At 42.6% G+C, this 25,404-nt stretch overlaps 1 protein-coding gene across 1 annotated transcript; it reads left to right on the top strand.

Moving 5' to 3' along the window:
- Positions 1 to 10,669: 10,669 nt before the first annotated feature.
- On the top strand, positions 10,670 to 23,860 carry Lyg2 (lysozyme g2). Its single transcript, XM_028865838.2, has 6 exons — positions 10,670 to 10,919; positions 11,283 to 11,355; positions 18,424 to 18,564; positions 19,443 to 19,639; positions 20,595 to 20,730; positions 21,816 to 23,860. The coding sequence occupies exons 2-6, from the start codon at positions 11,313 to 11,315 to the stop codon at positions 21,932 to 21,934; spliced, it is 636 nt and encodes a 211-aa protein (XP_028721671.1). The 5' UTR covers positions 10,670 to 10,919; positions 11,283 to 11,312; the 3' UTR covers positions 21,935 to 23,860.
- Positions 23,861 to 25,404: the final 1,544 nt, after the last annotated feature.

The following is a 25,404-nucleotide window of genomic DNA, read 5'->3' as shown; positions in this document are numbered from 1 at the left end:
TCAACCCTTTGGTTCTTTTACCAAGCTCCTCTCCAGGTCACCAGTGCAGCTTTTCTACTTTATCTTCATCACACATGGTTTTCATTCTCAGAACGGTTGGTCTCTTACTTCACAGGGAAGCCAGGAACTGTGACTGATGGTCCTTCTGTTTGCTTCCGTTAATCCCATGCTCTCTGTTCTTTCTCTCCATTTCTGTTAGACTGGAAGAGAAATTCCTTTTCCTCTTCCGAGACCAGTCTTGAATGTTGCTTGTGAACCACTCCCTAAACCTTGGCTGACCCAGGAATCCTTGTGCTGCTCTCAGCATCTTCTACTGCCTTTGACTCTGTCCAAGTCACTTGCAGTATAAGCCATAATAAAAGGGCCTGCCATGGTTTCTCCTCCAGATAGTGTCCTAACTCGTTTCTCCATCAAATGTGTAGGGGACAGTTCTGCCACAACCTCTCAGATGATCTAGATTCTTCCTTCTTCTTTTCTAACCAGGATCTATTCCTAGACATGTTGAATAGTTTAAAAGTGGGTACTTGATCCACCATTGCTGGGGATGCTGTAAATGTGTTGCTCTAATTGATTGATAAATAAACACGGATTGGCCAGTAGCCAGGCAGGAAGTATAGTGTAGGCAGGATAAGGAGAGAGGAGAATTCTGGGCGGTGGAAGGCTGAGTCAGGAGACACTGCCAGCAGCCACCGCCACCATGAGAAGCATGATGTAAGGTACCAGTAAGCCACAAGCCACATGGCAACTTATAGATTAATAAACATGGGTTAATTTAAGATATAAGAACTAGATAGCAAGAAGCCTGATCCATTAGGCCAAACAGTTTAAATAATATAAGCGCCTGTTTGTTTATTTGGGTCTGAGTGGCTGCGGGTCTGAGTGGGACTGGAGAAAACTCCAACTACACACCATGTAAGTGATGTTTCCCCTGGTTTGTTTCAAAATGTTTTATTTGATTCTTTACATTCTCTTCTGTCTCTGTCTGACTCTGTCTCTCTGTCTCTGTCTCTGTCTCTCTCCTCTCTGTAGTGCAATGTATGTGTTCAGGTGTGTATGCCTGTGTGCACACTCGTGGAGGACAGAGAGAGAGCTTCGATGCCTTGCTCTATCACTACCTTATTTCCTTGACGCAGGGTCTCTCACTGAACCTAAAGCTCGTCCTTTCAGATAGACTGGCTGGCATCAAGCTCCTGGGATCTCACTCCACTCTGCCCCAAGCTCCCAGTGCTGGGATTGCATGCACCTGTGACCATGCCGGCTTTAAAAAAAACAAAAGCATCTATGCTAGAGATCTAACTTGAGTCCCCATGCTGGCACAACAAATATGCTTACCCATCAAGCCTTCTCTCCATGCCCCTTTATTCATTTTCAAAGGCTATGCTGAAATTGTTAAATGATTCTTCCAAAGGTGCATTCTTTTTTTTTTTTTTGGAGTTGTTTCCAGTTTGGGGCTGTTCTGAATAAAGCTGTTATAAACAATCATTTGTTAGCCTTTTTGGAGATCTTTCTTTTTATTCCTCTTGGATAAATAAATGGCTAAGAGCAGAATTCCTGTATTACAGGTGTGAGCTAAAAATATCAGAAAAAGGTCACATTTAATGTTAAACATTCTACAAGGCTGTGATTATATTATATATTATATTATGTTATGTTATGTTATGTTATGTTATGTTATGTTATGTTATAATCATTGGTAAACTGCCATATGCTGTTTGAACTTGCTGAGAAGTTGGCTTTTGGAAGCAAGTTGTTTTCCACTTCAGACTCAAACATATTTGTGTCAAGTATCCTCCAAAGTATCCTTTCCTGGGTCAGGCTGTGCCCCCACTTCCATCTCCACCCCCCACCCCACCCCTGTTCTGTAACAGGGAAAGGAAGAACAACAAGAAGCTTAGGGAATGAAAAACATGGTGCTCCTAGAAGCATCTAGAAGACAAACTCTTTCCAATAGGCATGATGACTCTTTATTCTATGATATAAAAAGGCCTTCCATGGAAATGGGAAGCCAGAAATTCAGCCATGGAAAGCTCATCCACGGGAACGAGTTAGAGGACCCACTGCTCAGGATTGACCCATCAGTGGTTCCAACTGAGTGGCTCGACTCCCCCACTCAGTTCCTGCTGGATGAGCATCAGCACCCAATGTGATGGTGTTGCCCATTTATCTGCTGCCATTTGTTCTTTTATTCAGTGGTGTTACCCACAGGGACACTCTGCTCCACCCAAAACTCTCTGGATTGGGAAGCCAGCTGGCCGTCCCCATGGAGCTTCCCAATCTGTTTCTGCTGGATGTTTATAAACCTTAATGTTACCTTCTGTTTGCTCTCTCAGATGGGTCACCTGAATGTTGTGAGCTCCTGGTTTGATGGTGTTTGGGAATCAGCTGCTCTGTCTATCTATCTACCTGTTTTGGCATGCATTTTTTACTCCCTATATATTTAATAAACTTGCTCACTCAAAACTGAAAGTATGGCTATTGTAGATCAATCTTTGGACTGTACAGAGCAAAGGCTGACTTACTGATTAGAGTTGTGCGATTGTGGAAAGTAAGAATGTTGCAAATCCAGAGCACAAATGATCATCTTTAGTTCCTGTAACATCCCTTTACAGTCCACCTTCTGCATCCTGTTTAGCATCCTTTCAACGATCAGGAAAGCCTCTGCAATGTATTCATTTAGCAGAGCACTAGTTTCCACTAACCCCAAAGCTACAGATGTCCTCAGATGACATCTGAAAGCTACAGTAGAGTTTTCCTCGCTTTCCTATAACCTGCCCACCCACTGCCCCGTGAATGTACTTGGGAAAGGATTGCTTTATGATTGTCTTCTGTTCTATGACCACAAAAGTTCATGTAACCACTTCTGTGGTAGAATATGTTCCTCGGGGCAACTGGAATCTGTGTTCTCAAGCCATGGGCACTCATAGTCGGCTCAGAATTAGCCCATATGCCTTTGGAGATGAGAACTGTGTTTCACATGGACAGTTTACCTTTACCGGCAGGGAGAACTGTTCATGTAAGTTGTGAGGAAAATAGCCTGGATTGGTCTGAAAGACTCCTCCAGCAGACAGACCGATTAGAATTGTGTAATTGTGGGAATTGTTGGAATGCTGAGAGCCAAAATTATCTTGGGTTGTATTTAGCCCCTTAACTAGCCAATCCTGCCTTCCATCTACATATGATGTAGTGTCCTTTCAGTTTATCCCTACTAGGTAAACTTTGAGAGGGCTTTAACTTAGGAGACCACTAGCTTCCACCAAACCCGAAGCTAAGACTGTCATAGCGTGTAGGAACAATAGCAGTATCCCTGCCTGCCTGCCTGCTGGCCCAACCCAGAATGTATCTGAGAAATTCACTGCTTTATGATTTTCTTCTGTTCTGTGACCACAGAGGGTATGGAAAAACTCCTTCAGTGGGGCATGTTACTCAGGGGATTCCAAATCCATATTCCCAGGCCATGGTCACTTATATTTGACTCAGACTAATCTCTCTCTCCCTCCCTCCCTTCCTTTTCAAGGAGAAAGCTGTATTTGGCATTGGCATTTTCATCTTTATAAGAAACATCTAAGCGGTTCTCCAAAGCAGCCAGATGCTCATACATTTTACCCAATAGTGCGTGAGAGTTCTTTACATTTTTACCAATATGTGAGATAACTAAATTTTCATTTCCCTGTGTGTACATATATATGTACATATATGTATGTGATATATATATATATATATATCACAAACTTTTATATATATATTCCCCACTAACTTTTTTTTTTTTTTTTTTTTTTTTTTTTTTTTTTTTGGTTTTTCGAGACAGGGTTTCTCTTGTGTAGCTTTGCGCCTTTCCTGAAACTCACTTGGTAGCCCAGGCTGGCCTCGAACTCACAGAGATCCGCCTGCCTCTGCCTCTCGAGTGCTGGGATTAAAGGCGTGCACCACCACCGCCCGGCTCCCCACTAACTTTTTTGGATCTTTCTATATTTCTTTCCTGAAATGTTGGTCCAGCATTTGATTGACAGGTGAGTAAAACCACCATGTAACCCCACTTCTCCAGGTGATACAGCACCTCACCTTTCATGTAAAGGTTTACCTAAGCCAAGTCGCGTTTCAAAAGCAATCAGCAGTTTAAAACCGGCATTCCTGGGGTTTAGATGGAATTCTCTAGTGAGATTTTCATGAAAGAGCTCCCCTTCAGCCTTGTCTTCTGTCTTGTGTCTTGGACAGCATGCTTCCATTGGTGTCTAAGCCGAGCAGCAGACGCCTTGGCTGTAGTTACCTGTATAACAATTGCGGCTACTGCCCTTCCTCCAGTCCCACCAGGCAGGCTGCAGAGTCCCAACAATGTGTCCTGCTCTATTTCCTTTGACTCTAAAGGGAGGCTTCGCCTGCCCTATAAACCAACCCTTACTTCTTTCTCCCTGAGCCCATGGATAAATCAACAAACAAATGAATAAATCAACAAGAAGCTAAGCCTGAGAACAACTCATCATAATCACTGGCATGTGTAGGAGGCACCGCGGTTTATAACATGTCTCCACGTGTATAATTTATTTTTATCTTCAAAACGAAGTCCGGAGGCATCATTATCATCTGCATTTTACAGAAGAAGAAAATTAAGGCTCAGGGAGGTTCAGGGAGGTGCTCATGGTCATCATGGTTGGCTGTTCTTTCTGAGAAAGGAGGTTTGTGGTTGGGATTCATAGATCACAGCAAGGCACCAACAGCAATGTAGCCTCGTGGGTGGGGATGAAGGACAGTGAATGATGGGAGCTTTAGATGCTGGACTCCATACAGCCCCGAAGGGTACCAACCTAGGCTAGCTCAGGACACAAAGGAAGCTCTCCCAGTATGCTCCTTTGAGCACGAGTTATGACCTGCTTTCATCGTTGCTTACAAACTTCTAGCTAGGACAATCCTTTTTTGTTTGATTTGGTTGTTTCTGGAACAGGGGCTAAGGTAGCCCAATCTGGTCTCAGGCTTTCTTTGCAGCCAAAGCGGTTGTTGAATTTCTGATCCCCCTCCATTGACCTCTTAGATGTTAGTGTTATAGGCATGTGCCACCGTGTGGGATACAAACCCAACTCAACTTCTAAACCCTGCCATACATCCTTTCTTACTCTCTTCCAAATTCATGGCCTTCTGTTGTTGTCATATGCATATATCTACACACACACACACACACACACACACACACACACATACATATATATAGACACACATACACATACATATATATAGACACCAATGAAAGCATGCTGTCCAAGACACAAGACAGAAGACAAGGCTGAAGGGGAGCTCTTTTATATATATATATATATATATATATATATATATATATATATATTCCTAAATATAACCTGCTCAGTCTGAATAATGTTACTTGTATGTATGTTTTCAGGGTTGTTCACTTGGTATCAGATAACCAGTGTGTGTTTTCTTCCCTGGAGAAGATTATTTCTCCTATACTCAGCATTCTTTTGTCGCCTGTGGTTCTTTGTGTAGGGCTGAGAGGCCCCATGGTCTTTCCCTCATCCACTTTAGTATGTCTATTGTTGTTGTCCTTATTCAGTCATGTTGGTGAGACTTTATGGACATAGCTTCTGATGTTACTAGGAGACAATCTCACAGTAAACTCCATGATCTTATAATTTTTCCACCCCGTCTTCCACAATGTTCCCTGAGCCTTAGGTGTGGGAGTGTTTTGTAGATGTATCTATTGAGGCCAGGCACTGGCTGTGGTTTTCTGTAATGGTCTTCATATATTGCAAAGAGAAGTTTCCTTGATGAGAAGTGAGACAAATATTTATAGAGTAATTAGAGATTATGTTGGTTTGGTAAAGTGGCGGTTGTAGGTTCTCCTTCAAGATCCGTGACTTCACTAGCCTAGAGTAGCTGTACTTTTTAATCTCATCCCATCCAAGTACTAACGAGGCTTGAATGTACTTAGTTCTGAGATCAGATGATATTGGACGTGTTCAGGATGGTCGGGTCATAGACTCTAAGCTTTTCCTTTGCAGCTCTCCAATGGTAGAGGCTTGTAAGGGCCATTCTGGGGGCACTAGGAGCAAGGCCTCGAGGCAAAACTGAAAGAGATGCTTTGAAATATGATGCTATTTTTTTGGCCTTAAACATTCACACAGATTTCACATTCTCCTCCATAATAAGGGTGTGGATTTTTCAGATGTTTTCATATTATTATAAAAATGATGACCTTTGCAGGGATGCATGCCATCTTCGTTCTCTGGTCTCACGATCACCAGATGAATTGACTCATTCCTCACTCGGAAAAACAAGGCTCAAGGCACTACATATCCTGACTTAAAGACATCTCAATTGTACCTTCAAATGATGTCACTTCAAGTCTCTATCAGCCATTAGTGATATGGTACCATCCAACAAACCTTAGAAAAACAGGACCAGAGGCTAGGAGGCTGGAAGAGCACCAAAAGAAAGGGTAGACATGCTATAGAAATTTCAGACACAGCTGACTTTTTCTTGAGCACCTCTGCAATGGATCCTTGGTGCCCCAATGACTCCCCCAAGCTGTACCCCCTCCACCACCTGGCTCCAAATCACGAGCAGTAGCAACCAGGGCTGACAGCTCTGACGAAAAAAATGTCTTGACTTGCAATACAATGTATTTGTTGGTGCTTCCATGGCTGTGGAGAATTCCCAGGTAACTCTTGACACGTGCACCGTTTCAAAGGCAGGGCTTCTATCTGCAGTGACCTAGACTGCCAGACAGGAAGATCTGGATTTAAGGCTGAGACCACCAATCAAGTCATCAAATAGCACCTCTCCCTGTACCTTCCTAATGCTGTGACCCTTTGATACAGTCCCTCATGTTGGGGTGACCCCCAATCATAAGATTATTTTCATTGCTTCTTCATACTGTAATTTTGATACTGTTATGAATCGTAACATAAATACCTGTGTTTTCCAATGGTCTTAGGCAACCCCTGTGAAAGGGCCATTTGACCCACCCCCTAAGGGATCGTGGCCCACATGTTGAGAGCCCCTGCTCTATAACATCCTTCTCCACAGGAAAAGAGGAAAAAGTGGGATCTTCAATTGAAATCCTGGGCTTTCATGTTGTCAAAGACTTCTACTACTGGCCAATTGGATGATAGAGGAGAAAATTCACTCTGAAAGCCACCCCCAAACACACTGTGACTTAGCTGTCACTAAGGTTTGGGTGAGAATTAAGCTGTAGCCCATGTTTCCAATTAACAACGTCAACAACTGAATCATAGACCTATTCTGTATCCCTTGCTAGATAGCCCTTGTTTGGAATCCCTCTTTGGTATGCAGAATGCATTTGACCTGCAGAGTTTTGCTCATTGGGCATCTGCTCTTGTCCAGTCTTTTGTCTCCAGACACAGAAGAAAAACGATGCCTAGACCAATTGCTTGGCTAGTGTGTGACAGAGCTGAGATGCCTGGACCAGGCTCCTCTTGCCATACCCCTGCCTCTGATGAGACTGGCCAGAGGGTCAGTTTTGTGGAAACTGCATGTGTCTTCCTCAGTCTATTTCTGAGGCCATTTAGATGCTGGGGCTACTGGATACCCACTGCTAAGGCCAGCACTCAAATATATCAAGACTCATCGGAGGCTACCAGAGATTGCTGCACCAGAGTCAGGCACAGGCAGTTCTGTCTGGATAGCAAGCTTGTGTATTTTCCATTTCGATTTGGGAAAGCCTGAGGGACTGGTAGAGTCTGTGTCAGGTGCCAAGGTCTCCTCAAGACCCTTCTGGAAATAGTTACTCTTGCTGTCCTTAGAAAGTGACAGAGAATCATTTGGTGGGTTTCTTTCTTTCTTTTTCTTTTCTCTCTTTCCTTCTTTCTTTCTTTTTTGTTTGTTTCTTTGTTTGTTTTTCGAGACAGGTTTTCTCTGTGTAGCTTTGTGCCTTTCCTGGATCTCCCTCTGTAGACCAGGCTGGCCTCAAACTCACAAAGATCCGCCTGCCTCTGCCTCCCGAGTGCTGAGATTAAAGGCATGTGCCACCATCACCCAGCCTGTGGGTTTCTTTTTAAATGGCAAGATATTGTTAAGATCCTCAGTCCTAAGCCGGGCAGTGGTGGTGTATGCCTTTAATCCCAGCACTCAGGAGGCAGAGACAGGTGGATCTCTGTGAGTTCTAGGCCAGCCTGGTCTACAGAGCGAGTTCCAGGATAGGCTCCAAAGCTAGAGAGAAACCCTGTTTCAGAAAAAAAAAAAATCCACAGGCCTTTAGTCCCCGCACTGGGTGGGGGGTGGGGCAGAAGCAAGTGGATCTCTGTGAGTTCAAGGCCAGCTTGGTCTACACAGTAAGTTCCAGGAAAGTCAGAGCTGTTACACAAAGAAACCCTGCCTAGAAAAACAACAACAACCGAATCCTTATGTGTTCGAATTTAGCCATCCACCAGCTCAGTAGGTTATAGGCGTTAAAGTCTTGATGAGTACAGCCACCCCTGCTGTGTCTTTGAGAACATTCTACCTAGCTTACTTCTTGGTAGTTCAATACCTATTAACTGAATCATTGCAGAGAAAATGAAGTACTGTGGATTCGGTCCATTCACATTAATCTATGCTGTAGGACTCACAGCACCACCCACAGAGATAATGGTGTGACTCTCTAGGGCTGGTGTCATTTACGCAGACCACAGGTGAGGCTTTGGGTACAGGCTACTTTGGACCTATTGTAACAGTCACTCTGCAGGGTGGTTAGTTTAGAGAGTGATCCTGTGCTCTTGCAGGAAAACATTGGTTATGGAGTCTCACGGCCCTGGGTTCCAATCCTGACTCTGCCCCACAGTTACTGGGCCATCTTTGATAAGTTGCTTAGCTTTTCTGAGTCTCAGTGTCCTTATTTCTAAAATAACAATACCCACCCCTATTGGAGGATGGAATACTGTACATACAAAGGAGTCTGGCATTTGAGGACTGTCAAATACATTTTCTTCCACCGCCCACCCTGCACAATTTGAGCAAAGCAGAGTGATTCACATTTGAAAACAATAGTTGAAGTTGCAGAGTTGTGAGTCTCGTGCCTAGAAACATCAAGCCTCACCTCTGAAAGCGGGGAGAGGAACTGGGTGTGCTTCATGTTCAACACTGGTCTATGAACTCTGGTAATTCCAGGAGTTTCTAGGGACAGCAAGAACCTCCACCTAGTTTCACCTTTAAATTCTTTCTCCATCCTTTCTTACTCCTTCCTGAGCTTTCCCATGTTTGTCCTGGAAGCCTCACGTCAGTAGCCCGAATCATCCCTGGCCAGCATTTGGGCAGGCCACAAACACAATGCCTCGGTGTGACCTGAAAGGTGGCATTGTTGCCAGTAATAACCTCTGTGTTTCTAAGGGCTGCCTCGGGGCAGCTAGTCTTGTGCAAAACCCCTTATTAATGAGCAGCCCTGGCTGCAGTGTTGACAGTGGAGATAGAGGAGGCCCTCTGTGAGTCATTTCCCCGAGACTCAAGACAGGGATCACCCTTCAGCTCAGAGCATGGTCGGCCTTGCCTTCCTGAGTACTCCCGCTTTGCAGCAAAGCACACAGGACGGAAGTGGGTGTCCTGGGACAGAGACCAGCTTCTCCCTAGGAACCTGGAGAGTGGTTTAGCACAGTGCCTTTGTCTTCCATCTCCTGGTGGTTGGAAGGATTATGTGTGGTCTCTGAAACATCTCTGGTGTACAGAGGTATCCAGGCTGGACTTTTTCCTCCGCTCTGGGAAATGTGCTTTGCCTACTATAAGAATGTTCTTTCCATTTCCTGTGTGTACTTTCTTCTCTTGTAAGTGTGAAAAAAAAATGATGCTGTCTCCTTGAAGATAGATTTTACCACCAACAAAACCCATTTCTCCCATTTCCTTAGAAAGTCTGGGAAATGACAGCTAAAGAGGTAGCTCAGTCCGTAAAGGGCCGAGCATGCAAACAAAAATACCTGAGCGCAGATTCTCAGCGCCCAGGCAAGATGCTGGGCACAGTGCTGTGCATTTGTACTCCTAATGTTTGGGAGGCAGAGACAGCGCGATTCTTGCCTAATTAGTGAACTTCATCTCTCAATGAGAGATCCTGTCTCAAAAAATAATGTGGAGATGGAAAGAGGAAGATATCTGATATTGACCTGTGACCTCTATGCACACATGCATTGTGCACACACAGAAAATAATGGAGACGAGTGAGCGCCCAGATTGCTACTCCCCGCCTTTGTGTGGCTCTTCTGTAGCAGGTAGCTATCTTGTTAGAGGTGACTTTGGAGCCAGAAGCCAAGTTAATCTATCACACATGGCCAAGTGACACGATGGTATAAGATTGTGTGACATCTTTGTATACCAGAATGTGGAAATCAGCATTTCAGCTGAATTATCCATTCAGAAATGAGCTAACATTTCCTGTTTATTTCTCCTTTCTAGACCAATTGTCGGCATCTTATTCTCAAATTTAGAAGATGCGTGCCTAGTATCATTTTAGGTATCCAGAAATGGCCCACCAAATAGATGCCTCCAGTGCAACCTGGGGGTTCATTAGATTCATTAATTCATCGTGGTCAATAAACACTTTGAAGTCCTTTTATGGAAGGAGCCACCTAAATCCAAAGTGCTACTATAATCAGGTCTAATGAGGCCAATGGTTTAAAGAGAGGCCTTTAAATCACGTATAAAGCTGCTCTGCCAATCATTGGTACAGGACAAAAGTAGACGAGGCAGGCGAGTCTGGGTGCTCCTGTTTAAAAGCTTCCTTCTTGGTGGTGGAGCCACACTGAGGTCTGCTCAGTTGAATGAAGCCAGAGGCACAGCGAGCCCCAGCCTGATGGATTCTCCAACTGTCATAACTGTGTTATAGGACATATTATTGCAAAGGCCACCACTCTGTGAAGTCTTAACCTGCAGGCTGCTGCCACTAAAGGCATCTTCAAAGACAGGAGAGTTTTCTCTGGGAGGTTGCAAAGGAGGTAAGTGCGAGCTTTCTTGTATTTTGTGAAGCACGGAAGATTCTTTATAAACAAAACCAAGGGAAGAACCTGTTTGGGAAGAGACAGAATACAGCAAACCTCTGCTAGGTGTATGTGGGGTAACGTGCGGCAGATGTGGTATCGGCGTGATACTGGACTGGAGTTAACTGGGAGTTACGCTGTAGGAGAGTGCGCTAACGACGCACATGCTTGAGGCTGCAGGAATACTGGGTAGAACTGGAAAACAGACGTTGAATTGGAAATAATTCTAAGCTTTTTAATTTATTATTTTTTTAAATCAGAGAAACTTCCTGTTAAGAAACTTTCAAGTTTTAAAATTAATCTGTTTCTATTTCAAACCAGAGCAGGTCCCAAAGGATAAGAGTCACCACCATGGTACCCTCGGCGGTGTTCTGGGGACTTGTGGCCCTCATTGGTAAGTAGTGGATTGGCATTTTTCCTTTATCCTCAGGGTGTCTGTCTTCTGGCGTAGTCAGAAAGAACAATGATCATATAGAAGAGTGGGTTCTCCTGACCCGCTCAGCCATTAACCAATTGCTTATAATTTTCTTTGCTTTTCTTTGTGTGTGTGTCCATATATGTGTGTAAATATGTGTGTGTGTGTGTGTGCACACATGCACAGAGGGAAAGTTCAGAATTGACATCAAGTATCTTCCTCAATAATTAATTCTCCACCTTTTTTCCCCCTCAAGACAGGGTTTCTCTGTGTAGCCCTGGCTGTCTTGGAGCTTGCTCTGTAGACCAGGCTGGCCTCAAACTCACAGAGATTCACCTGTCTCTGCCTCTCAAGTGCTGGGATTAAAGGCGTGCACCACCAGCACCCGTCTTTTTTTTTTTTTTTTTTTTTTTTTTTTTTTGAGACAGAGCCTCTCACTGAACCTGGAGTTTATGATCTGGCTGTCAAGCTTGCTTAATAAGTGCAGCAACTGAGCCACCTCCCTAACCCTGACCAACTGCTTATTTTTAAGAGTATCTTCTGCTCGCTAAGATATTAATGGGAATTTAAAGTAATTAAATACTAATTGGTCTATGTATTCTCTGACAATGCACCTACTTGGCTGGGGTTTTTGTTTGTTTGTTTGTTTGTTTGATTGATTGATTTTTTTTTTCTGAGACAGGGTTTCTCTGTGTAGCTTTGGCGCCTTTCCTGGATCTTGCTCTATAGACCAGGCTGGCCTTGAACTCACAGAGATCCACCTGCCTCTGCTTCCCGAGTGCTGGGATTAAAGGCATGTGCCACCAATGCCTGGCTTGGCTGGGTTTCTTATAAAGAGGGGTATGGCACATGAAGAGAAAATTCTCGATGCCAGGTAGTGGATAAGAGTTATTAGATGAGTGTATGGAGAGGGAAAATCCATTAATGTGGGAGTTTAGAATGAAAAGTTCACCTCTGTCTAGGAAGTTCAGACCTAAGAGCCTTTGGGGGAGATCATGAAATGAGTGAATGATGCATGGAGATTTACTATGAGAAGGGAAGAGCTTGCTGGATGGAAGCAATGACTTAGAAAAATCACAGTGTTGAGATGGAGTGTTTGGGATAAAGTGAGCTGGTTGGTAAGGCCAGAACAGAAGATTTCTTTTAATTTTTTTTTACAATTACTTTGTTTTATGTGTATAGGTATTTTGTCTGCATGTATATGTCTGTGCGCCATGAGCATGCCTGTGTAGGACAGAAGAGGGCATTAGATACTCAAAACTGTAATTGCAGGTGGTTAGGAACCACTGTGTGAGTGCTGGGAATTGAACCCTGGTCCTGGAGAAGGTTAGTGGGACAGTAAGGGACCTTGAACAAGAAGAGGTGAACCAGGCATGGTGGCTCTACCTATAATCCTAGCACTCAGGAGGCTGATGCAAAAGAATTGCCACAAGTTTGAAATTAGCCCAGGCTTCATAGTGACTTCCAGGCTAGCCTGGGCTACAGAGTGAGAATTTGTGTCAAAAAAAAAACGATGGATGGATGAATGGATGGATGGATGGATGGATGGATGGATGGATAGATAGATAGATAGATAGATAGATAGATATGAGGGAAAAAAAACATGGAAACATTAGTTTAAAAAAAATGAAGGCCAATTGTAAGCAGTGTCCTGACTGTCATGATAGATGGAGAAGAGAGTACTTTGAAAGTCTTTACTTCTAAGTTTGGAAATTGGAGCCCAGTCCAAGAGTAATACTTTGCAGTTACTTTTGGTCAAGAGCAGAGCAACATGTTCTTAAATTTTTACTCATTTTTAATTGCCAGGTGGGAGCAGAGTTGTACAGCCAGTGAATTAATTATGAGCCACCGTACTATCTGTGCCCAAGTGAAGGATGACCAGTTTTAAAAAGACTGTGTGTTGATGTTAGCACAGTCATAGAGAGCCCATGGTCATACTGCAAATCCCTTAAAGCAAGCGTTCTCAAGCATGCAGAAAAGTCAACTGATAATGCTGCTTGAAGGGCAGGCTCTTTGGCCTCGGGGCTAAAATTTCTGATTCAGTATACCTGGTATGAGGAGCCCGGGGCAGGCATTTTTAATAAGTATCCTAGGTTGCTTTGATGTGGGATGTGGGCTACACAGTGAACAGGCAAAGGCTACTTCTCTATGAATGGAAAGTGAGCCTGTCAATATATTTATAGTAATGTAAGGTATTGGGGGCCAAGGAATGAAGTGTGAGGATGATTTTGTTTGCCTTTGTAATACAGGTGAACAAAAAAGGCTCTCTGATAAAGCAATTGTTTTTTGGTGCTGAGGACTGGAGCTTCATTCATACTAAACACACATTCTAGCCTTGAAATAAGCCCCGTTCTCTTTGATAAAGTAACTTTTGAAAGAATATTCTCAAGATATTTTTTAAAGAGGGTGTCACAGTAGCTAAGGCTTCGAATATCACCTTGCAGCCTAGGATGGATTTTTTTAACTCCCGATTCTCCTAATCTACTGAGTGCTGGGATTGTAGGTGTGTACCGCCACTTCCAGTTTACATCTTGTTGGTGCTAAAACCCAGGGCTTCAGACAAGTCAGGCCAGCACTCTACTTGGTGTGTACTGAGCTACATCACCTGGCCTAAAAATTCTTTTAGCTGTAGAAAATTTCAAGCCTTCAAAACTCAGAATTGTATAGTAAACTTTGACAAACCCGTAATCAGCTTTAGCAGCTTCAACCCTTTGCCATTCTTGTTTTATCAAGCCCTCCCCCTACCTTGCTTGACTTTGACATTTGATGTATGTGTGTGTGTGTGTGTGTGATGTATATGATGTTTGTGTGTGTGTGTGATTGTGTATGTGGTATGTGTGTGATGTGTGTGTTTGTGTGTGTGATGTGTGTGATGTTTGTGTGTGTGATTGTGTATGTGGTATGTGTGTGATGTGTGTGTGATGTGTGTGTGTGAGAGAGAGTGTGTGTGTGTGTTTGAGCATGCACATACATATGTGTATGTGGCATGCATATGTTTGGTTGAAGTCTTTTAGAGCAAATCTAAAACATCAAAACCTTTTGCCCGGGGCTGGAGAGATGGTTCAGGCAGGTTAGGAGCACTGGCTGCTCTTCAAGAGGACTCAGGTCTGACTCCCAGTATCACATGGTGGCTCACAACTGTCTGTGACTCCAGTGTCAGGGGATCCAATGCCCTCTTCTAGCCTTCTGGCACAGATGCAAAGGCAGGCAAAACAACCGTACACATAAGAAAATAGAAACATCTCACTGGCAAAATGTAAGGACCTTCTCTGGCAGGAGATGCTGATCCTGGCTTGCCTTACACATTTCCTGTCCCAAGCCAGGAAGCAGGCATTTTTCTAGAAGATCTGGACCCTCTTAGAAGGGAGCAGTATTTAGAGACTACAGTTGGGAGCTAAGGGTGGGCCACTGGTTGGGGTTGCCATTTCTTCCAGATCTTCTGTACCTCTGCAATGTTACATAAAAAAATTTCTGTTTCTAATGGCATATATATTATCATTTATGAAGAGGGGTGTCAGAATAACCAATGGTGAGCTTTTAATATAATTTATTATTGCTTTATGATCCAGTGTATTCATATATGTATGCCATATAATGTATTGGCTATATTCACATTGACATAAGTTCACCTGAAATAATTTTCCCTTATTGTTAAGTAGTCTAACAATTTTGTGTGGAGTCAGGTTTCTTCTTCTTTTTCTGTAATTCCTTTTTCCTAGTCGACTTCATTTATTAACTATAGCAGCATTCATATGCCTCCAAAGTAAAAGCTATTTGAAACTATACAAAATATTTAGAAACGTCTAGTCTCTACCCATCTCTTTGGTCCTTTTACCTTCCCCTAACAATTCTTGTTGGTCTTTGGTTCATCTTTGTATCATTTATTTAAAAATATAAGCAGATTGTGCATGAATATGTGATTATATTTTCCCTTTTCTTATGTGGAGTGTGAATATGCTGTTGTAGAAATGTATCAATATAACCTTTCTTTTAGTGTGTTTAAACATCTTTCATATGTTTAAAGATGCTTTCATTTTTCTCTATGCATTCTATTTATGTGCTTTACTGGTCATGTGATATTTGACCATGATTTGCATAGGAACCCACACACTTCTTATATTTTAAATCATCTTTAGACGATGTTTAATATTTAATGCAATGTGAACTGTAACAAGTCTTTCTCTGTCCAGCCAGCTCCCAAATAATGACATGGAGACTTCTTGTTAATCATGAAATCTCGGCCTATAGCTTAGGCTTGTTCCTAATTAACTTATAACTTAACTTATAACTTAAATTAACGCATTTATATTAATCTACATGCTGTCATGTGGTTGTTTCCTCTCCTCCTGCATGGCCTGCTTGTTCTGCATCTCCTGGTGTCTTTGCCTTTCTTCTTCCCAGAGTCCTTTTTGTTTCTGGAAGTCCTGCCTAACCCCTTCCTGCCTAGGTATTGGCCATTCAGCTCTTTATTAAACCAATCAGAAGGCACCTTGGCAGAGACACATCTTCATAGTATAAACAAATATTCCCTAACAGTGAATACTATGTAAATACTATGTAGTTCCAATTCTATATTTCTTAAGGAAATGATAAAAAAAAATTCACATGTACATATTCAGTACAGGCACAATATAGTCCATCCATGGTTGGTATGCACAAACCAAAGTCTGGGAAGGCCAATGATATTTACTACATGCAACCCGAGCACAAGATAGGACAGTCTTGGCGGGCAATAGCGTGACAGAGGCTAGGGTGGTAGTTCTGCTCTGTGTATGACATAGAAACCCATTTTTCTCATAGTACTTGATGGCTTTGCTGGTTTCTGCTTTTATCATCTGGATAATCTCTTTCAGTATCTTGACCTATGTGGTAGTTTTGTTGCCTAACTTTTGGGCCAATTCACAATTCCTTTTTGGTCTATCTGTGAATGGGAGAAAGTGGGTTGTGCTTGTCTTCTTCTTGTTGTTGTTTTTTTTTTTTAAGTAATAGTTTTTTATGAATTCTTCTAGAATTTCATACATGTATACGATACAATTTAATCATATTCATCCCCCACTCCTTCCCACCCACCAGGATCCACACCTATACCCTTCCTGCTTTGTGTCCTCTTTTTAAAATTTTGTTTTGTTTTTTGAGACAGGGTTTCTCTGTGTAGGCCTAGCTGTCCTGGATCTCGATCTGTAGACCAGGCTGGCCTCAAACTCAGAGAGATCTGCCTGTCTCTGCCTCCCAAGTGCTGGGATTAAAGGTGTTTGCTACCACTGCCCAGCCCTTAAATTTTTTTTAGTGAGTACTGTATTTACATTATCTCCACCCTTTCCTCCAAATCCTCTAGTGACCTCCTCTACTTGCTCTCAAATTCATGACCTCTTCTCCTTTACTGTTATGTATATAAATACAACCTGTTAAGTCCATGGATTTGTTTTTCAGAATTTTACCTTAAAATACTTTTAAAATCTTTAGAATTGCCTTGGTTTCCAATAAAGTAAATAGTAGAAAGAGGAGTTCCATTTGTTATATGCATAATTCTAAGGAAGTATAGTCTCAATATTGTTACATTCATAAAAACTATATATACAGTGAGAGAATTCAGTTCTTTAAAAAGCTGTTGGCATGAATGAGGAAATACAGTTATCTTAGCACACATTGTTTGGATGAAGGAAAGGAGAAAGAAATGATAAAATCATAATCTCAAGAAATAAAAAAGAGCCGGGCGTTGGTGGCGCACGCCTTTAATCCCAGCACTCGGGAGGCAGAGCCAGGCGGATCTCTGTGAGTTCGAGGCCAGCCTGGGCTACCAAGTGAGCTCCAGGAAAGGCGCAAAGCTACACAGAGAAACCCTGTCTCGAAAAACCAAAAAAAAAAAAAAAAGAAATAAAAAAGAATTAAAAATAAAATTTTAAAATTGCTAAAAATAAAAAATAAGTTAATGAACCTCAGAACAATGTGAAAAAACTTACAACACTATGGAAAATAATGTCAGATTTCCTTTAGCAGAGGGACCTGAACAAACTAATTAGGTCACAATGACACAGAAGAAAATAGACATAGATTTGACATAAGCTGCTATGGTAACTTAAATCATTTATTTCTAATGTTATTAAATGGATTCAGATCCTGGCCTTGTACCAACATGACACAAAATGAAAGTCTATGCAACTCTTCATAATACCTTTCTTGCTTTTCTAAACAAAGACAATTTTTTTAGTTGTTCACACCCTAGAAGTGTTTATATCAGAAGCTGTTTTTAAAACTTTTTGTTTTTCGAGACAGAATTTTTCTGTGTAGCTTTAGAGCCTGTTCTGGAACCCACTTTGTAGATCAGGCTGACCTCGAACTCACAGAGATCCGCCTGCCTCTGCCTCCCAAGTGCTGGGATTAAAGGCATGCACTACCACTGCCCAGCTTGTTTTTAAAACTTGCTAAATCTTGTGCTGGGCAGGGACACAGCTCAATGCTAGAGAATGTACTTCTCATGGGAGAGGCCATGGGTGCTGAGTAGAAAAATCCTGTGGCTACTTTAATTCTGATGGGGACTTCAAAAAAGAAATACACACACACACACACACACACACACACACACACACACACACACATAGCTGAAACCTATATGCATTGATTTTCACACATATCTCCATGGTGTTCTGGAGTAACATCTCGAAGTTACAACAAAGTTTGGAATGAAATGGGAAAGGGTCACTTTTGCCTTTGTCTGATGAATTCTTGGTAGAAAAAGGAGTTGGAGCAGGAATAAGCTATGGTCTCTGCTGTTTCTTTGCTTTTTTTTTTTTTTTTTTTTTTTTTTTTTTTTTTTTGATTTCTCGAGACAGGGTTTCTCTGTGTAGCTTTGCGCCTTTCCTGGAACTCACTTGGTAGCCCAGGCTGGCCTCGAACTCACAGAGATCCGCCTGCCTCTGCCTCGAGAGTGCTGGGATTAAAGGCGTGCGCCACCACCGCCCAGCTGCTTTTTTTTTTTTTTTTTTTTTTAATGATCCAGTCAAGCAATATTTTCTCACAGCTTTATGTAAATATCATTCTGCTTTCCAGGCACTTCCAGGGGCTCATACCCGCTCACTCATTCCATGAACCCTCAAGTGTACCCTCGACATTACCATGGCTGCTACGGAGACATCATGACCATAGAGACTTTTGGGGCCCCCTGTGACATAAACAATCTGATGAACTGTGGTAAGTACAAAATAGAGCAGGGTCTTGCCCACCATCCCCATGATCATTTTGCAGAGTTTTTCTTGGGAGGTAACTAGTTTTGAAAAGGAGCCAACACTACAGTAACAATCATGAACCAAAATTAAAAGTTAAGAAAAATAAGCTGGGTATGGTGGTGCACACTTTAATCCCGACTCTCCCGAGGCAGAAGAAAATGGATCTGAGGCTATACTCTTTATTTCGAGTTCTAGGCCAAGCAGGGAGATCCTGTCTTAAAAAGAAAAACAGAAAGTTAAAAAAAAAAAACCACAAAACCAAAAACAAAACAAAAGAAAAAAAAGACGCCCTAGTCAACCTAATAAACCACTTCATTTTTCTCTCCCTGGTTCATTTCAAACTGTGTCCAGGTGTGTTGATTTCCACATAACGAAACCGTTCCTTTAAAAAAAGGTTCAATTCTGGCTTTGTTCTGCTTAGCTTATGCTGTAGCATGCGTACTCTAAGCAAGCAGTCTCTTGGTCTCCACACTTCTCTCCTTTGCTATCCTATTCCAAAATCTTCCTCATGCAAGGTCACATATAAGCCCATGTTCTCAATGTACTGACCAGAGGCTCAGCAAGGAGTCACATCCTCTGGCACAGAACTGGCCACTTGCAGAGCCATGGACTCCTAGTCTTCTGATGCACCATCCTGGCAGGAGGCAGAGGGAGAAGCTGGTGCAGCGGCTACAGCAGGAGTTGGTGGACCTGCCTGGGTTTCTGCAGTTAGAGGTCCGAAGGCTGTCTTAGACCAATCGTCCTGAGCTGCTGGTGTGGTCAGAAGCTGAGGCTAAATTGGTTAACTCTGAGAACCTGTTCTTTCCTGGAGTAGAGGAAATGGTTTCTTTTCTATCAACATAGGGATCCACGGTTCGGAAATGTTTGCCGAGATGGATTTGAAAGCCATAAAGCCTTACCGTATCCTCATCAAAGAAGTGGGACAGAGATACTGCATCGACCCAGCGATCATCGCAGCCATCATCTCCAGAGAAAGCCATGGTGGAGTTGTCCTGCAAAATGGCTGGGACCATAGAGGACAAAGATTTGGCTTGATGCAGGTACATAGCCAGAGACTTTCCGTCAACCTAACTTTACCTCTCCTCAAAGAAGCTCAGCCCAAACTCAAAGTCCATTCCAGGACCCGAACACCCAAGTGTCTGGGCATAGGGGCTTCAGGACATTTTGTTCTGTGACATATCTGTGGTGTTTCATTCAAAGATTAGCAGTCATTGGGCATTACTTTAAAATGTTTCCTTGTATCATGACTACAATGTATCAACTATACCATATCTATAGCTACTATAAACAACATGAACTATACTTCAATTGGGAAAATTTTATAAAGGTTACTATTAACCTTTACAAAATAATAAAATAATAATTAATAATAATAATAATAATTTGTCCTGTTGGGGCTCCTGAAGTAGTAAAATTCATGAACACAAATTGAAAAACTATAATTAAGCCCTGAATTAACTACCCTTGTTCCTTTGGATTAACTGGAGCCTAACTATTTAGATGTTTGTTTCAGGCCTTTTATTTGTTGGTTTTGAGGCAGCATTTCACTCTGTAACTCTGGCCAACCTGAAACTTGCTTCGTAGCCCATGCTGGCCTGGAACTGGTGGTGGTCCTCCTGCCTCTGCTTCTTTAGTGCTGGGGTTATCTGTATCACCAAGCCTGGCTATATATTTGTTTATATTTTATTTGAATTAGTTGCATAGTGATTTTCATCGTGAACGTCTAGAGGTTGGATATTATTTGTCTTGAAACATTTTTCCTTCTCACCCTCCTCCTTCCTCTTTTTGCCTATCAGAAAGCACCTAGTGAGTGTCTCCCAAACTGGTCTTTCTCTGACTCTCTAGTCCATGAAAGACAAGACATTAGAATATAGATTTTTGTGGATCAAAGGAAAGATGCTGAAGCCAGTGTTTGAACTTAAATACAAAGGGAGACCTAGGAACAGCAGAAAGTATGCCACCTTGCCCAGATACTGACATGACTGAATTTTTTAGCTTGATAAAGCGCACCATCCTATTGGTACCTGGGACAGCAAAGAACACCTTCTACAGTCCGTTGGGATTCTAACAGAAAAAATTAAGGCAATCCAGAGAAAGTTTCCCACATGGAATCCTGTTCAGCACCTCAAAGGTAGGTCCTATGCCTAGTGCTTTATTTAAATGAGCCATGAATGAGACTACAAAAAGTGACTGCCCCAGGCCCCCTGGAGGCATCCCCACGGGCTTGGCTGGAAGACAGCCTGTCTAAAGAATGCTTCAGCATCCTCTGAGCCATGCGTGACTTCACATCCTTCCCCCTCCTGCAAGATGTCGGGTTTCTTATTGTACTTCTGGTCAACTGGTAAGCCACTGAATGACACCTAAGCATTAACACAATAGTTAAAAACAGTGTTTGCCTTTTCATAGCTTTTCCCCCTGATCCAACACTATCTTAAACTATTTTCCAAACTGTTTGAATAAACTTTTACTCTGAGAAATGTCACAGCTTCAGTTACCCCAAAAAGTCTAAGGGAAACTTTTGTTTGGCTGAACTCAGAGCCCCTCAAGTCCAGCAGCTCCCAGATGGAAATAACTTACTAAACCCATCACCATATCTTCCTGTTGCTTTTTTTTTTTTTTTTTTGTCTTTGGAGACACTGGTATAACCAGTTATCATAGCAGAAATCTTTTTTTTTTTTTTTGGACTCACTTGCTTTTGCTTTCTGCCCATCCACCAATTCCTCAGTGTGCCTCTTATGGGATCATGAGTTGTATATTTACATGTATTTCCACACTCTAACAGTATGAACTCTGAGCAGAGTTTTCTATTTCTATCTCAAGGTCCCCAAAGGCAGGAAGAATATCAGCATAAAGCACAGTTCTTTTAAATATGTTAATAATGATCGAAGATGAACTTCTAGGGTAAAATAGCGCATGCATGTACACAAGCCCCCATGAAAAATGAATAATACATCTTGAGTACTTTGCACTCAGTGAGGAGTCTTTTCTGGCACACAATTAATTGATGAGTGAATGAATGAGTGAGTTGTTGAATAAATGAGAAAATGTTACAGTCTTGTATTAGTTCTGTCAAATCTGGGCTGTGTAAAGAGAAAACAGAAACCTTATTACTCTGAAATCTTTGCCTGGAGGGTGGTGAGTTGATGTCCTGGAGGCCTGTGTCTCTTTTCTGCTGACAGCTAATATTGTATTCTAAACCTGTGTGTTTCGTTTCAGGTGGTCTGACTGCTTTTAAGTCAGGAATGGGAACCATTGTCACTCCTGAAGACATAGAAGTTGACTTAGTCGATGATGTTATTGCCCGTGCCAAATTCTATAAAAGACATGGCTTCTAGGTCACTGACGAGGTACTCAACCGGCCCCTCTTCCAAGTTTGATATTGGCTCACTGCACTCAATAGGAACAAAGAAATGGTTACAATTATGAAAGAAAGTTCATCTCCAAACATTTTAATAAAAGTAAGCAAAAGAAAGGAAGGAAAAGAAGTGGTGATGTAGTTTAGTTGGCTGAGCTCTCACCTAGCATGTGCAAGACTCTAGGTTCCATCTTTATCACAAAGGAAAAAAAACCCATTCACATACGGTTCCTGGGAAATATGCATAGACATACTTGTAGTTTCTTTGTGGTCAGTATGAACATCAGGGCACATGGCATGGGCATGTTCTAGCCAAGCTTTATTTTAGCCTGTGATTTGAATGATCACTTATACCCTGTCTACCAGAATTACAAATAAGAAGTGAGCCTTTATGCCTTTCCCAGTATCTGCCCCAATTGCTAGGACTCTGCTCATGAGATGTGTCTGTCTCAGAGGCCAGATCCTGGGGCAATAGATGGAGAGGAGATGATGGGTGTTGGTTGTGACTTTCGGTTGCCTCAAGAGAGGACACAATAATGTGTTGGATTGTAAAGCTTTCGGTATCCCTGCCAAGTGACTCCTCCTGGGTTTTTGGTTCTTGTTGGAGACATTTAGTGGACACTTTATGCCTGCCCCTTCTCTCTCTGAGAAGGAACCAGAATTTTACCATCCATCCTTTAGCCACTTTGGAAAGAGCCAGATAGACCATTCTCTGCCCAAAGACGACCCAATCCAGCCTGAAGAAGGGACCAAATGAGAACTGGAATCATTGTTTTTGAGATGAGGTCTCAGTCTGTATCCCAAGCTGCCCTCAAACCTACAGAACCTCCCGCCTCGGCTTCTCAAATTCTGCTATCATAAGTGTGGGCCGTCATGCCTCTGGGTAATCATCTCTTAGGGTTTGACAAAGCCCAAGCTTTACCAGCAGTGAAATAGTTTTGTTCTCACCCCTGCACGTGTTCTGCAGATGTCCTTGCTGCTCTTTTAGTTCTTTTTTCCCCTGGAAGCATTGATTTCATTCAATGCCAGCCCCTTTGATGTCGCTATTGCAGAGATAGCTAATGTGTAGGCCAGATAAGCGTCAAATAATTTATGAAACACGAAATAATACACTGGCTTACACCCTGAGTCTATTTCCCCAGGGTTCTTGTTCTGACAGACACACTCGGAGATGTCCTGGAGAGTGCCACATATTAAGCGTGTCTTGGTTTGGTTCCCTCAGAGCCAGACCTGTGACAAAAATGTGGGTGCAAATAGTTTATGTGTGTGGTGGGGCACAGAAAACAGTTATAAAGTGGTTCAGTGATATGGGATGAGAAAATAGAAAACATGCGTCGCCAATCCAACTACCCTAGTGAGCAATGGGACTCAACCTTGCAGGAAAGCAATGTGGAACTGTGCAGAGCATTCACCTCAGAATCATCTGCCTGCACTGGTGCAGGGCTGGAGTCTCTGAAAGCCACTGGGTGAGGTGTCTGTCTGTACAGGGAGGGTAGTACAGACCCTTGCTAGTCCGATCTGCTAAACAAGCACAAATTTGTTCAAATTTCCAAGAGTGAGGAGGAGTTGCAGGCACAAACAGGAACATCAAGGGAGGATTCTGAGAGGTTCGGGGACATGGAAGGTACTGACAGGGTCCGCTCCCTAAGGCAGGGCACATTGTCCCAGTGCTTCCTGTTTGCATCTCTGACTGAATAGCATGTTGCAAATAATCTGGAAAGAATACATGTCTATTATGCCTCCTGGTTTCTGTGCTGGGCTTCTGCAAGATCTATTAGAATGAATTAGACACAATCGAGCTATCTCAGTCTCCTTCTGTCTCACGTCTGTAGACCAACAGCGAATTCCCAGGAATTTACTGAGAACAATGCCAAAGATGTTTACCCCAAAATATGCCACCATTAAATTTTCTTGTGTCTTTATCCATCTCCATTTTCTTTATATTTGTTGCCTTTTTTTTTTTTTTTTTTTTTTTTTTTTTTTTTTGGTTTTTCGAGACAGGGTTTCTCTGTGTAGCTTTGGTGCCTTTCCTGGAGCTCACTTGGTAGCCCAGGCTGGCCTCGAACTCACAGAGATCCGCCTGGCTCTGCTTCCCGAGTGCTGGGATTAAAGGCGTGCACCACCAACACCCGGCTGCCTGTGTTCCTCTTAGAGATAATGATTATGAGTCAGGTTTCTCATTGTAAAGTTTACTTTTCACTTTTAAAAATTTCTCCAAATTGGGGTGAATAGAGTTGCTGTAGTTTGGATCTGGAGTGCCTCCCCCCGAAAGCCTACGTTAAATGCTTGGTCCCAACCTGGCATCAACAGGAGGAGGTGGAATCTTCGAGAGGTGGGGCCTACTGAGAGGTCCTCTAGCCATGGAGGATATACCCTGGAAGTAGATATCAAGCCCCAGACCCTCTTTTCCCCTCCCATCCATTTCCAACCGCCATGAGGTCAGCAGCTCTGCTCCCTCTTACATTCCCTGCCATATGTTGCTTTGGTAAAGCTTTATTTGTTTTCTTTGATGTACCAACTGATATAAGTGTTTTTGAGAAATGCTCTTGCTAGGCAGCCCAGGCTGGCCTCAGACTCAAGTCTTTTGCCTCAGTCTCCCCAGCGCTGGGATTACAGGTATGCACTATCATACCTGATCATACCTATCAAATGAACACAGAAACATACCCATCTGCATTTTTCTGTAATTACCGAGCTTAAAGATGACTGCCTTTATCAGACTGACAATTTTTCCATACAAGGAAGCTAGCAAACAGAATATGAAGAATTTATTGCCTAAGACCACTTATTTCATATATTAATAATTTCAAGGTAGTAAAAATAGACAGAAATAATACACAGATCAGTCCTCATATGATGACTGCCATTTGAGGGGTAACCTTTTTTTTTATTTAATGACCAGTGTTTCATATCTGACTCTTTGTCCTTTTTTTTGAGACAGGGTTTCTTTCTCTGCGTAGTCCTGGCTGTTGTGGAACTCGATCTGTAGACCAGACTGGCCCTGAACTCATAGAGATCTGCCTGCCTCTTCTTCCCATGTGCTGGGCATGTGCCACTCCCCTCCCCCCGGTCACTTTTTATCTGACTCTTATTTGGAAATAGTCAGATGGTTACTAGACGCCAGACCAAACCTCTGGCCAGACAAATGCAGACCACAGCAGATAAATCCAAATGAAGCAATCCTTAGAGTCAGGAAGTAAGGACTAAGGAATCAGTCCTTACAAGGTTTTGAGACCATGTGAAGCAGAGGAACCTCAATGTGAAGAGCTCATCACCCACACGGCCCTTGGGGTATACTACAGGATGGACTCGTTTCAATGATACTGTGAGGAGCCATAGCTCCTGCCTCCTCCAAGCCAGGCATGTAACTCCTCTCTTCCTTGGGAGGGGACAAGAGGACTGTAAATGCTCAGTCTTGCTTTACGTGCTCATCAAGTGCTGGTTTTGAAG

The sequence above is a fragment of the Peromyscus leucopus genome, chromosome 16_21, assembly GCF_004664715.2.
Source record: "Peromyscus leucopus breed LL Stock chromosome 16_21, UCI_PerLeu_2.1, whole genome shotgun sequence".
NCBI classification, from domain to species: domain Eukaryota; kingdom Metazoa; phylum Chordata; class Mammalia; order Rodentia; family Cricetidae; genus Peromyscus; species Peromyscus leucopus.
Note: the sequence above shows the minus strand (reverse complement) of the source record. Positions and strands in the feature narration are given on the sequence as shown.